Here is a 14,544-nt window from a genome sequence, read left to right on the forward strand (position 1 = left end):
AGGAGGGTTCACCTGCTGTGCTGAACAGGAACCTGCTTTCCACTTCCCCATCTCTTAGATCCCCTTCCTCTGCCTGGTGGTGAGGGGGTATGGGAAACTTAATTTCTTGTGTAGTGGCTGGCTGAGGAGCCTGTCTCAGGGATGGCAGAGCTCTACCCCACCAGTCAATCTCCTTCTCTGACTTCCTGATGCTCCTCAGCCTGCCCACCTCCTCCCGAAGCTCCGCCACCTGGCAAAGCAGTTCTTCAACCTGGACACACCTCCCACAGATGTGCTCACTGCTGCCATCCTGTGCTGACATAAGAGAAAGGCACACTTGGCAGCCTGGCACCTGGGTGGCAGCGTGTTTCCCCCCCAGCTCTGTCTGGGAGGCTACATTGGATGTGGTGGGTGCCAAACTCCAAGAGGCCGTTGCCTTCTGCTGGGTGGATACCATCTCTCCCTGGTTGGGCTGGCCAAACTTCAGCACCTTCCCTGCTCACCCTGCCTGTATCAGCTGCTGTGCCAACTGCCACGCCACACCCTGTTTGCCTGCTCTGTTCACATGGAGTCGGTCACCTCTCCTTGCTTGGAAGATAGTCACAAAAGCAGCTGCTTGCATTTCTGATGGATCTCAGAGGATTATTGCTTTTTCTGTAAAGAAGAGAGCAAGCTATAGCTAATGTCCTGAATTGATTCTGATTCCTCTGCTGAAAATCATCTCTTTTTTTGGTGAATTGGCTACATATGAAAAAATTCAGCTGGAGAATTTGTATGCCATCCAGGTGTACACATGCTAATCTCATAGTGTTCTTTAGTTATATATAACATTTCTAGCTGATATTGACCAGGAAATATTGAAGTGGCTCATATTTTATTCCAGAGTTCCTTGTGTGATCATGTGCTTTGTTGCACAACAGACTTTGACATATATGCAACAGCCCTGTTCAGACAGCATCCTTCCTGGAAAGCACTCAGTGAACTGCGTTCTTTCTCTGACAGCGATAATGTGTACAGTTGCATAAGAGCATGAACGAGAGAACACCTTTAAGCTGTACTTTACATCAGTTCTGTGACTCATTAGACTCGGTTAATTACTTCTGAGCAGTCCTTGTTTCTATTTGACTGAGAGGCATTTGAAACAGGAAATCTAAGAGGAAGACTCAGAGCAGACCTGGAACCAGGTACAAACTTCCACCAGCAGAACGCAGAGTTTCTGTACACTTACAATGCCACCGTGGAGAAGACCGCATAAAGTTGCACTGTTAATCATGAATGCAGGTTTTGTGTGTTATCTTGTGCACTTACTGCAAGATCAAAGAAAGGGAAAGCATGATTCCTTGGAAGTTAATCCTCGATCTCTAAATGGAAATCTTATCCTTGAGAGACTGGATCGTTTGGACTGGAACATTTATAACCTATGTAAGTAAAATGCTATGCTGCTTAACTTTTTTAGAGTTAGGTATCTAGATTTTCTGAAGGACAGAATAATAGTTAACAGCGCTAATATTTACTTGGATTTCCCTGGACATTAAAATTTTTCTTTCTTGCAATCTTGAAAAAGATGTGATAGTTTCTCAACTTACATGCAACACATTAAAGTCTTTCACAGTCATCACTGTGTTCTTTATTTTTGCATATTAGAAAGTTTCTTGCCCTGAAGTATTAAGCAGTTTTAAGGCAATTGTACCAGTATACTAATCTCAAGTGGTTATTAAGCCTTTCATTATTTTGTTTGCCATAAAAATTTAGTTTCAAGAAAAATAGGAACTGCTCCATTCCCTCAGCCTCTGCTGTGTGGGTGAGATACAAAGGTACTTGTGACCAGCACTGTCTTTTTCCTCCATCCAGCTTTAGCATATACAGACTAGAGTTGCTGTGAGGAAAATAGGTAGATGAACTTTACATCGCCTGGTCAATTGAAGTGTATTTCAAAGCAGCATTTGCTAAAATTTATTTCTCACTTATAGTATTGCAGTGCAAGACCAACAGCATCCCAGCTGATGTTCTTATACACGAGGGATATTAATTGATGATGGCCTCTTCTTTCTCACAGCAGGGTTTGTGAATTTTGAAGAACTCTGTTTTCAGATATTTGTTGTTGGACTGTTGGAAGGTGGGCACTACAGAGCCATCTGAATGACAGCTTGTAGTAGGTTAAGTTTGTCTGGCTTCTATGTGCCCACTCAGCTGCTCTCACTCTACCTCAGCAAGACAGGGAGGCAATAGGAAGGAAAAAGCTCATGAATCAAGACAAGAACAGTGAGATAACTCACTAATTACCATCATGGGCAAAACACACTCAGCAAAAGGGAAATTAATGTAATGTATTGCCTACTAACAACAGTGAGAAACTAAAAGCAAACAAAAAACCAACTCTTTCATCCATCCTCTTCTCCCTCATCCCCCGGGTGGTGCAGGGAAATGGGGAATGGGGGCTGCCCTGACACTTCGTATCCACTGCTCCTTCACGGTCACTCTCTTCTGCTCCAACGTGGGGTCCCTGACCTTGGGGGTCTCCAGGGTTGTTTCTCCTGCATTTTCTCACTCCTCTCTCCCAGCTGCTGCTCTGCAGCATTTTTCCCTTTCTTAACTATGCTTTCACAGAAGTGCAACCAGCACTTATTTGCCAAGCTTTGGCCAGCAGCAGGCCCCTTTCAGAGCCAGCGAGAACCAGCTGACATGGCGCCAGCTCCTGGTCTCTTGTCACAGAAGCTTCCTTTACAGCCTCCTCCACTACTAAAACCTTGTCAAGTTTACCCAGTTCAGGGCTGAAGATTTCGGATCTCTATTTTCTTTGGACTACTTTTGATTTCCTACTTTTTTGATTTAATTTGAATCTCATTGTAGTCTTAAGCTGAAGAAAACAAGAAAACCTTGAAGAATACAGGGAAACTGGTAGCCTTTAGTAAGCAGAAGCAAGAGAGAGAAGAGATGAAAGCTAGAAAACAGGAAGGAGGAAAACAACTAAAGAAAGATTCCGGACTGATGTATGGTAACCTTTTGCCCATTACAGGGCATACATTAATAAATGCCATACATTATTTGAGTAGTCGAGGACGGCTGCCTCGGAGCCGGAGCAGCCGCAGCACCCGACCATGTGTTATGGGGGGATCTTGGGCCCTTGCTTCACCAGGGGCAGCCCAGGACAGCCCCTGCCCTGTCGCAGTCAGGCAGAGGGAGGGGAACAAAAAGATGAGGAGGGTTGGAAGTGAGTCCCAGTTCGGCACTGCAGGCAATCCCCCTCCCTACCTACCTTGCTTCCCCAGGTGCACCTCTGTAATAGGTTTGAGGCCCTGGATCTCGAAGAAGATGTAGGCAAGGATGTGGTGGAAGGCCTGCCTACGAGGTCACACAGGAAGAGGCAGTTGACACCGCGCCTCAAGACTGCATCCGAAAAGAAAGAAAGAGGGTAATTGTAGTAGGAGATTCCCTTCTGAGAGAAACAGAGGGCCCGATATGCAGAGTTGACCCTCATTGAAGGGAAGTCTGTAGTCTCACTGGAGCCCAGATCTGGGATATCACCAGGACACTCCCCAGCCTGGTGTGCTCAACAGACTACTACCCGCTGCTGATCTTCTAGATAGGTGGGGAGGAAGCTGCGTCCCATTGTCTGAGGGGAATGAAGAAAGACTTCAAGGCCTTGGGACGGTTGGTGAAAGAGTTTGGAGCACAAGTCATTTTCCCTTCCCTCCTTCCTTTCTGGGGTGATGACATGGGATGGAATAGAAGGATCCAGTCCATAAATGGTTGGCTATGTGACGGGTGCTACAGGCAGGGCTTTGGGTTCTTTGATAATGGCTGGTTTTATAAGACACCAGGCCTGGCAATAATACGTGGGAAAGGTTTATCTCACAGGCGCAAAAGGGTTCCAGGACAGGAATTAGCAGGGCTCATTTGGAAAGCTTTAAACTAGATCTGAAGGGGGAGAGGGTTGCAGCTGGGCTTGCACCAGTGGGGCAGCGCTCTAGCAGTGGTGAAGACCTGGAAACCTCCCATACACCTAGGGTGAAATCAGCATGCTCAGCTCACTCCCTGAAGTGCCTGTACACCAATGCACGTAGCATGGGGAATAAGCAAATGGGATTAGAAATCCATGTTCGGTCAGGAGACTATGATCTAGTGGCAATTACAGACATGGTGGGACAGCTCACATGACTGGAATGTGGTCATTATGGGTATGTCCTTCTCAAGAAAGACAGGCCAGCAAGGCGAGGTGGCAGAGTTGCTCTTTACAGGAAAGGGGGGATGTCCACTGGGGGATGAGGAGCAAGTTGAGAGTCTGTGGGTGAGAATTAAGGGACAGGCTGGCATGGGTGATACTGTTGTGGGTGTCTGTTACAGGCCACCAGATCAGGATGAGGAAGTTGACGAGGCCTTGTACGGGCAGCTGATAGCAGCATCACGATCACAGTTCCTGGTTATTGTGGGGGGTTTCAACTACCCTGACATTTGCTGGAAGGCCTACTCAGCCAGCCATCCGCAGTCCAGGAGGTTCCTTCAGTGTATTGATGATAACTTCCTGATGCAAATGGGGGATATGCCAATTAGAAGAGGAGTGCTGCTGGATCTTGTCCTCACTAACAAGAAGGGACTGGTGGAAGCGGTGAAGGTTGAGGGCAGCCTTGGTTGCAGCGACCATGAGATGGTGGAGTTTAGTATCTCATGTGGCAGGAACAGAGTACCAAGCAGAATTGCAACCCTGGACTTCAGTAAGTCTGACTTTGGCCTTTTCAAGCATTTGTTAGGGGAAATCCCATGGGACAAGGTACTTGGAAGGAAAAGGAGCCCAAGATAGCTGGTTAGCGTTCAAGGACTGCTTCTTCCAAGCTCAAGAACAGAGCATCTCAACAGGTAAGAAAGAGAACCAGGAGACCTGCATGGTTAAACAGGGAATTGCTTGGCAAACTCAAGTGGAAGAGGAAAGTCTACAGATCATAGAAGGAGGGGTTGGCCACTTGGGAGGAATATAAGGCTGTTGTCAGAGAACGTGAGGAGGCAACTAGGAAAGCTAAGGCCTCCTTAGAATTAAACCGTGCAAGAGGGGTCAGGGACAACAGAAAGAGCTTCTTCAAATATATTGCAGATAAAACTAATACTAGAGGCAATTTAGGCCCACTAATGAATGAGGTGGGTACCCTGGTGACAGAAGATAAAGAGAAGGTGGAGTTACTGAATGCCTTCTTTGTCTATAATGCCAGAGGCTCTCCTGAGGAGCCCCATACCCCTGAGGCCCCAGATGCCAGAATAAAGGAGGAGTTTGCCTTGGTTGATGAGGGCTGGGTTAAGGACCAATTAAGCAAGCTGGACATCCATAAGTCCATGGATCCTGATGGGATGCATCCGCAGGTGCTGAGGGACTTAGTGGAAGTCTTTGCTAGACCACTCTCCATCATCTTTGGTAACTCATGGGCATCAGGAGAGGTGCCTGAGGACTGGAGGAAAGCAAATGTCACTCCAGTCTTCAAAAAGGGCAAGAAAGAGGACCCGAGTAACCATAGACCGGTCAGCCTCACCTTCATCCCTGGAAAAGGGATGGAACAACTTATCCTTGGCATTGTCTCTAGTCATATCAAGGGTAAAAGGGTCATTAGGGGCAGTCAACATGGCTTCACCAACAGGAAGTTGTGCTTGACCAACCTGATAGCCTTTTATGAGGATATAACTGGGTGGATAGATGATGAAAAGGCAGTGGACGTGGTGTATCTTGATTTCAGTAAAGCCTTTGACACCGTCTCCCACAGCATCCTCACAGCTAAACTGAGGAAGTGTGGTGTGGGTGATCGGGTAGTGAGGTGGACTGTAAACTGTCTGGAGGGAGGAAGCCAGAGGGTTGTGGTTAATGGGACGGAGCTGAGTTGGAGTCCTGTATCTAGTGGAGTCCCTCAAGGGTCAGTACTGGGACCAGTGTTGTTCAGTATATTCATCAATGACTTGGATGAGAGAATGGAGTGTGTTGCCTGCAAGTTTGCTGATGACACTAAACTGGGAGGAGTGGCTGACACGCCAGAAGGCTGTGCTGCGATCCAGTGGGACATCGACATGTTGGAGAATTGGTAGGGGAGAAATTCAATGAAATATAATAAGGGCAAGTGTAGGGTCCTGCATCTGGGCAAGAACAACCCCAGACAGCAGTATAAGTTGGGGACTGCCCTGCTGGAAAGCAGTGAAGGGGAGAGGGACCTGGGGGTCCTGATGGACAGTGGGATGACCATGAGCCAGCACTGTGCCCTTGTGGCCAAAAAGGCCAATGGCATCCTGGGGTGTATCAGGATGGTTGCGGTTAGTAGGTCGAGAGGTTCTCCTCCCCCTCTACTCTGCCCTAGTGAGACCACATCTAGAATACTGTGTACAGTTCTGGGCCCCTCAGTTCAGGAAGGACAGGGAACTGCTTGAGAGAGTCTAGTGCAGAGCCACAAGGACAACTAAGGGAGTGGAGCATCTCCCTTACGAGGAAAGGCTGAGGGAGCTGGGTCTCTAGCTTGGAGAAGAGGAGACTGAGGGGTGACCTTATTAACATTTACAAATATGTAAAGGGCAAGTGTCAGGAGGATGGAGCTGGGCTCTTCTCGGTGACACCCAATGATAGGACAAGGGGCAATGGGCGCAAGCTTGAACATAGTAAGTTCTGCTTAAGTATGAGCCAAAACTTTTTTATGGTGAGGGTGACAGAACACTGGAAAAGGCTGCCCAGGGGAGTTGTGGAGTTTCTTTCTCTGGAGACTTTCAAAACCCAGCTGGATGCGTTCCTGTGTGAAGTGATTTAGGTGTTCCTGTTCTGGCAGGGGGATTGGACTAGATGATCTTTCAAGGTCCCTTCCAATCCCTAACATTCTGCGATTAATGGTTGTTAACATATTCAAAACCGCACATCAAAATGCAAATATATGGAAATGTGGAATTTGGTGTCATTTGGTGTCATGATGTCACCCCCCCCCCCAAAAAAAAGTATCAAAAGTAGCCAGAAATACAGTTTCACAAGTTATCTGTGCATAAATAACAGTGATTCAAGTCAGAGGTGTGCTTGCTTTGCAGAAGATCACCAAGCACCTGATTCTGCAGAATTATTTAATTAACTATGTAATTAAAAGAAACTTAGAATGTCCCAGTCATCAAGCCTGAAACTAGCTGTTTCAAATGGTACATGGGGCACCTTTGAACTTAATGAGGAAAGTGTCACATACAGCTTGGTCAGCTTTAATATCCCATATCCCAAACATTAATATCCCATAATGCCATGTTATTGTTGACACATCTTGCAGCTGTTCTTATGGACACCAATAGTTACATATATATTTTTTTAGATGATTTTAGAGCCATTTGAAAGAATTGAACTGAAGCCTTCACTTCAACACTTAGCCACAGAACCACAGATTAATTGAGGTTGGAATGCACCTCTGGAGATGGTCTAGTTTAATTCCCATGCTCAAAGCATGATTAGCTAGAGCAGGCTGCCCAGGACATTGTCCAGTCAAGGTTTGAAATTTCCAAGGAAGGAGACTTGGAAACCTGTCTAGATTACCCATTCTCATTTTCAGTCACTCTAGCAGGCAAAAAAAGTATTTCAGAAATGTTTAAATGGAATTCCATGTATTTCAGTTTGTGCCCACTTCCTCTTGTCCTTTCACTGTATACTAAGAGAAGACTGACTTTGTCTTTGTTAGTCCCTTGCATCAAATATTTATATTCATCAAGTCAGCCAAGCCTTCTCTTCTCCAGCTTCTCCTTGTAATACAGATGCTCTAGTCTTTTAGTCATCTTAGTGGTTCCTTGTAGGATTTGTTCCAGTGTGTCCATGTCTCTCTTGTTTTGGAAATCCCAGTACTGAATACAGCCCTACACATGTGGTCTCATCAGTCCTGAGTAGAGGGAAAAATCACCTCCTTTGTCTTCAAAATCAGTATGGTATAAACAACTGGACTTAGATAAGAACCTTGTTATGGATTTTTTATACATTAATATAAGCCAAGCATAATTTCATAAAAATGGTTTGGACCTCATTAAAAAAGTTATGCATTTTTCCTACTTCCAGATTTCTCGAACACTATCACTTCAGTGTATCTTGCTCTGTGTTTGTGTAGAATCTGATGCAGGATATGTAGAATGTAATGTTTCAAAAATGATCTCATGTAGAAGGGAGGGTCTGATGCTACTCTCATGTGAATATCATTTTAGCTGTAACTTCATGGATCACTTCACCTATAGCACCGTGAGTAGAATTTGGCTTATTTATAATGGGGTGGTGGTTTCACATTGGTAGGAAGCTCAGCACCACCATGCAGCTCACTCTCACTCCACCTCCTCAGAAGGACAGGGGGAGAAAATATGATCAAAAAAGACCCTCGTGGGTTGTGATATGGACACAGAGATAAGTCACTGATTACCGTCATGGGCAAAACACACTCAGCAAAAGGGAAAATAATGCAATGTATTGCCTACTAATAACAGAGCAGGGATAACTAAAACCAAAGTACAAACACCTTCCACCCCATACACCCTCTTCTACAACCTCCCCCAGAGCAAGGCAGGGGAATGGGGAATGGGGTCTGCAGTCAGTCCATAAAGCTTTGTATGGAAAGTGTTATGGACTTCCCTCCTTCTTTACTGACCTTTGTGTCTTCAGGGTTGTTTCTCTTGCATTTTCTCACTCCTCTCTCCCAGCTGCTGTTGTGCAGCAATTTTTCCCTTTCTTAAATTTGATCTCACTGAGGTGCAACCATCATTGAGCTGAGCTCACTGATTCAGCTCTGGCCAGTAGCGGGTCTCTTTTGTAGCCAGCTGGAACTTGCTTTTATCTAACATGGGGCAGCTTCTGGACTCTTCTCACAGAAGACACCCCAGTAGCCCTCCACTACCAAAACCTTGCCATGTAAGCACAGTACATTTTACCTCTTCCATCTGTAAAAAACATATTTAAAAATTATGATTAATATATGCATTCATCACACACTTCACAGAAATCAACAAAAATAATTCTCCACACCAAAGTGAACATAGCATCATCACAACACCAGCAGAGGTGGACAAGTACACACAGTCTACCTCTTGTCCCTTTACCATATTACAATACAAATTCACCACCGTTATTACACTCTTTGGCAATGTCCTGTCTATGGTTTGCCCGTTAAACTCTCCCAGTTACTGTCCTTACCTCAAGTTCCTTACAAACTACATGTTGGTAGCCAGAAGGGGCTGTGCTGCTTTACCACCAGTAGGTTTAACTAGTTTAACACTGCTACCAAAACCTTGCCGTGTAAACTCAATACAAATGGACAGTGTTCTCAACTGCTGTTATAATCACTCCTCTTTCATTTTCTATCAGCTAAATCATTGGAGGAGGTCCATGAAAAAGTAAAACAAATAGAACATGACCAGAAGCTGCAAAATATCTCCAGGACTGAAGTACACCAAGCTGATAATATGAAAGAGGAAAAGAAGATAGTACATCATTTGCTGTACCCAGACTCAGATCTGTTCAAACGCTGGGGTGCAGATTTAAGTGAAGAGGAGCAAACTGTTGCACAGGAGCTGTTCTTAAAATATGGGTATAATGTATATATCAGTGATCATCTGCCTCTGGACCGACCTATCACAGACACCAGATCTCCCAGGTACAGTATAAGCCCTCTCAACATTCACAAGGTGACACGAAATTAAGGAGAAAAGAATCTGCATTGCTTTGGTATAAGTTATTATAAGGTATTTTTCTAGAAGTTAGTTGGTTCTTGAACTCAATAAATAATATATATTTTAAGCAGACCAGTGGTACTATGGGAGCTGGTGTAAGTAACCATTGGAAACCTTATTAGGAATGAGTATCTGTTCAAAAAGCAAACACATTTTTCTGCATCGTATGATAACATACATGATTTGTTGCAAAATATAATATTAAACTTTACTGGAGTTAACTGGTATAAATATGGAAGAATGTCACAAATATACTGAAAGCCTACATCTTAGTACCTATAGATCCTTGTATGAAATCTGACAGAGAATTTCAAATAATGTGGCATGTAAAATGGGTTGCAAACTGGGCCTGAGTTAGCCATGTCATGTTGTTGTTTAAAAGGGAGTTGTCTTACTGGCAGCCCTCTGGAAGATTTCAAGAGCAGGTTAGCCTAACAGCCACCAGTAATGACATAGACAGGAATGATCCTGTCATGAGGTTAACGGGGTTCCCCTCTAAGCTCCTGTGTAAGAGAAGGACAAATCCCTTTTCTCAAGGTGAATAGTGCCACTGGTTCCTGATCCTGTTGCTTGCAGCTGGTTCCATCTAGGGCGGACTGTTGCCTTTGATTGTGGGTGTCCTCTGAGTCTTGCATCAAGCCTTAACTCTGATGCATAGTGTCAGTTTTACATGTGTTTTTCACTTAATAGTGGTTGAAGTAGTGTGAGGATTGTGTGGTAGCTTCTAAAGTGAGTTTTGGGGGACTTTCTGTGCAGTGTCTCTTGGAGTACTCAGGTTGTGGATGTGTGGAATTGCATAAGGGAAAAAAGCTGCCATGTAAGTGGTGGAGAGAAGGACAAGGGAGCCAGGCCTCATTCAATGTTGTGCCAACCACAGATCTTTTTGAGGCAGCCCCAAGCAGCCCCAAGCTGAACAATGCTCACCCTGCTTGGGGATTGTTCTGGGGAGAATTAGCTCGAACAACCACTGCAAAGGTGTGCTGCAGCAAAGCAAGCTCATGATTGGTCTGTGCGGTCCTAAAATCAGGTGCAGTGTCTAGTACTCTTCTGTTTAGCTAGGAAGACATACTTGTGAAGACCTCCTTTTGAAGATGTTTTTCACCCAGGTTCTTGTACTAATGGATAGTAAAGCTAAAGAAACTGCAACAAAAATGCATGATTACCACTTCAGAGGTCTCGTTAGAGCACGAGCCTGACTCTCAAAGGACTGTATTACATAACTACACAGATCATGCAGACTGTGTTTCTCCACAGAAACATCTCCAGCATCTTAAAAGGACTTTGTGTTACTCTCATGAACATGTTTTTAAGGGGATGGAACAATCAGCTTGAGAATACAGATATGCTCTATTGTTTGCTCTAGAGGGAATGAGCAGTTAGCACTATGTGGCTGAAACAAATAATGAATCTTGGATTCGGGCCTTCCTTTTTTCACTCTTATGGTTTAAGTCCAATATCGCAGGTCTGACTTCTTGCAGCTGTCTTTCTCTGATTTTCTTCAGAAACTGTGTTAAAATTGTTCTTCTATTACAGCTGTAAAAAGAGGATATATCCCAAAGATCTTCCAACAATTAGTGTTGTACTTATATTTATGAATGAAGCACTGTCAATCATCTTACGTGCAATTACCAGTATAATTAATCGAACACCTGCTCATTTATTGAAAGAAATTATCCTGGTAGATGATTACAGTTCAAATGGTAAGTGACCCAGGGAAGGCAGGAATCTTGCAAATCTATTGCGTCAAATGAATGTTGGTGGCCGTTAGTATACACACAGGGTAGACTGCTCAAAATTAAGACACAAATTGTGAGAAAAAACATACCTCCTTAGTAGCCTGGAAAATGTCAGCTAATAAGGAACAGCATGATGCTCTGCAAGTGTTTGAAAAAGGTTAAAAATTGAAGTTAAAAATTTATTATCGTGGGCTCATAAGCCAAATTACGAAACTAAGAATATGCTAAAAAAGCTATTTTTGTAGGCATCTGAAATAACTCCTTGAAGAGTGGTATACTGAGTTGTGGAAAATAGTCCTAAGGGAAGCAGAGGATGCATCATTGCTCTTAAAATTGATTTGAGCAAAGCATTGTAAGATTATCTGTAAGAAATAGTTATGCCCCTTGTCTTAGGGGTACTTTTTCCTCCTTGCCTAATGAGTTGTGTGTAATTTCTCAATTTTAAGATTTGTAACTGCTAGAAAAACATGTCAGTTTGGGTGCAGCAAGAATTCAAATGAATTTCAAAAACAATGGTAAGAGGTTCCAAATTTTCCATCCCTTTTCTCTAATGCTATTTTTTTTTTTCCTTTTGGTAAAGGAGTTGGCATGCCTACAGCTCTTGTAGGACCATTTCACATTTTCACGACTTGTTTATTTTCTCTTTTCCTTTCCACAAGCAATACGATACACACATAAGTTACTGCACCAAGACAGCTAATTGCTTGCTTTTATAGCATGTGTCTAAAGTAAAGTTTGTACATACTGATGCATTTGTGTAAAATTTAGAAACCATATAATACCACTCTATGTAAATTAAATTTAGGTACATAATCATACTCCTAGAACGAAAGCTGCATTTTCAAATGAGCCTCTTGAAATTATTAGTTATTGAATTATTGAAATAATTATTATAATTATTACCTGAATAATTCTACCTATTCTACTGTAAAGAACAAATCAGTTTTCCATCTAGAACTGTGAGAAGCTAAAAAGCTGTTACATACATGATCTCCATTTCTAAATATTGATGACCTCTACTATTATTTTTAAAAATCATTAAAATGTGTGGGATGTTTTTAGATGATCTGAAAGGACCTTTGGAAACACAGATAAAAAATTACAATGCAAAACATCCTGGACTGCTGAAAATTGTCAGACATGAGAAAAGACAAGGACTAACACAAGCCCGGATTTCTGGCTGGGAGGCATCAACGGCAGATGTTGTTGCAATTTTGGATGCCCATATTGAAGTGAACATGGCTTGGTAAGACTACTAAGAGCGAGGGGTTTCTGACATGGGGAGATAGAGGTGGACAAAGAGTTCAAGTGTGCAGCTGGGACAAACGTCTGTGTATGGCTCTCTTTTCTGGTCTGCCACATGTTAATTAACAGCCAACAAGTCATTTATTTTTGAGAGGGAGGGAAATATAATTGTTTGAATTAAATAGCAAAACAGATATCTAACATATCTGTAATTTGTCTAGTGAAAAGCAAGAGAGAAATGCTTACTTTCTGTGTATATTCATTATATTTCTAGGACAAAAGACTTAATTCAGTGAAATAATCTAAGTCTGATGCAGGTTATTTTGTTCCGGTGCCAGTAGCTTTGACATTTTATAAGCATATTAGAGAACCATAATACCCAGTGACTTTAAATTGGTTTGATTCCTATTCCAGCTTTTTAGATAGTTTGTTTACTGTTGCCTGTAAATTTAATAGTGCATCACACAGTTCTATAGGTCTGCTTTTGCAATGAGCGACAGAACAGGTGGCTGATGATGGATATTTACATTCTGTTAGGTAATGAATTATATGGTGCTGTTTTGTGTCAAATCTCTTTGTATTCTCTCCACTCTGGGTTGTTGAATTTACTGGCTGACTCTTGTCCATGTTGCCTCATTTCCTGGTAAAAAGCTTTTTCTCTGAGTCCTTCATGGGCCAAAATGACTCTGGTCCAGATCTTTGTTTCTCCCTTGATAACATGGTAACTGATATTCTCTATTTCTTACAGTCTTAAAGGTAATATTGAAGGCCTCTAGTCATGGCTTTAAGAACTCTTTTGGACAAGTTGGGGTGCAAGAGTATGGAGGGAAAGATAAGGTCAGTTCTTCCAGGTCTAGCAGTAATTGGGGCCCAGCAAAAAGACTGTCTCTTTGTCAGATTACAACAGTCTCTGACCAGGTTCTTTTAGATACTACACATGAGATGTGTTTAATGTTTTAATTCTAAATTTACTTATTTGAACATTTTTGGCCTTACAGAGAATTTTGTTTAGAAAAGTGATACTGCACTATACTGAAGTCACAACACAAGCATAATATAGCAATTTCAATTGAACTTCAAATTCGATTTCAGTTGAATCACAATATGAACATGATTCACATTACTGATCCCTATATGCCCACCATCAAGATGCTAGATGTCCCCATCTGCTTGGAAAGAATGCATGTGTTGAAGCCAACTCAAGTCAGCTACTCTCTTCAAAGTTAATTTTGCTAGGTGTTCAATTTTCACCTTCGATGTTGGGCTGAGCCTGGCTCGGGAAGATAATACTTTCTACTATTATTTTAGGAAGGAGATGTACATAACCAGTTGCCCCACTCTACTGGTACTGCTATTTACCTACAACAAAAGACATCCATACAAAGGTCCTTGGTGTTGAGATAAGTTTAATTTCCTTTACAATCACTGTGGTCACTCCCTACATTCTTCTCTGAGCTTTATGTCAGTCCTTGCCTATCTTCTCTGAGATTTCTTCCACTGTAGCGGTTCATTGATTGGTCAACCCTTCCATCATATAGCAGCTGTGCCATCAAGGCACAGGGAAGGAGGGGGAATGATCAGTGGTTTACTGCACCTCTCAGGGTCTTTTTCCCTTCTTCTTCTCTTCTTTCTTGTTTCTTTATGCAGATTTGTGAAGACTCTCTAGAACCTGTAGGAAGCAGTCCAGGATAGCAGTAAACCCAGCAAGTTGTGTGGAACTTATGTTTATTATAGTTAGTGACAGTCAAATTCAGAAGCTGCCTAATGTAAGGGAGAATTGAACCATGGCATTAGAAAATCACGTTACCAGTGCTCCAAGATTGGTACATAACTTTTCTTGGAGGCCAAAGTCAATGGCTTAAATAAATTATTTAACCCAGTTTTATTGAAACAAGTT

General features: G+C 42.9%; 1 protein-coding gene across 2 annotated transcripts in view; it reads left to right on the plus strand.

Moving 5' to 3' along the window:
* The first annotated feature begins 310 nt into the window (after nucleotides 1-310).
* The window catches only part of GALNT8 (polypeptide N-acetylgalactosaminyltransferase 8), a 37,887-nt gene continuing 23,653 nt past the window's right edge, over nucleotides 311-14,544 (plus strand). The window contains exons 1-4 of one of the 2 annotated variants that reach the window (XM_080563630.1): nucleotides 804-1,401; nucleotides 9,302-9,590; nucleotides 11,200-11,366; nucleotides 12,465-12,648. In XM_080563630.1, the coding sequence (XP_080419756.1) occupies nucleotides 1,209-1,401; nucleotides 9,302-9,590; nucleotides 11,200-11,366; nucleotides 12,465-12,648 (833 nt within the window). In that variant the 5' untranslated portion in view covers nucleotides 804-1,208. Of the gene's footprint in view, nucleotides 1,402-9,301; nucleotides 9,591-11,199; nucleotides 11,367-12,464; nucleotides 12,649-14,544 lie in introns of both variants that reach the window. The other variant, XM_080563631.1, reaches the window with a different exon arrangement.

The sequence above is a fragment of the Anser brachyrhynchus genome, assembly GCF_964034855.1.
Source record: "Anser brachyrhynchus genome assembly, chromosome: 1".
NCBI classification, from domain to species: Eukaryota; Metazoa; Chordata; class Aves; order Anseriformes; family Anatidae; genus Anser; species Anser brachyrhynchus.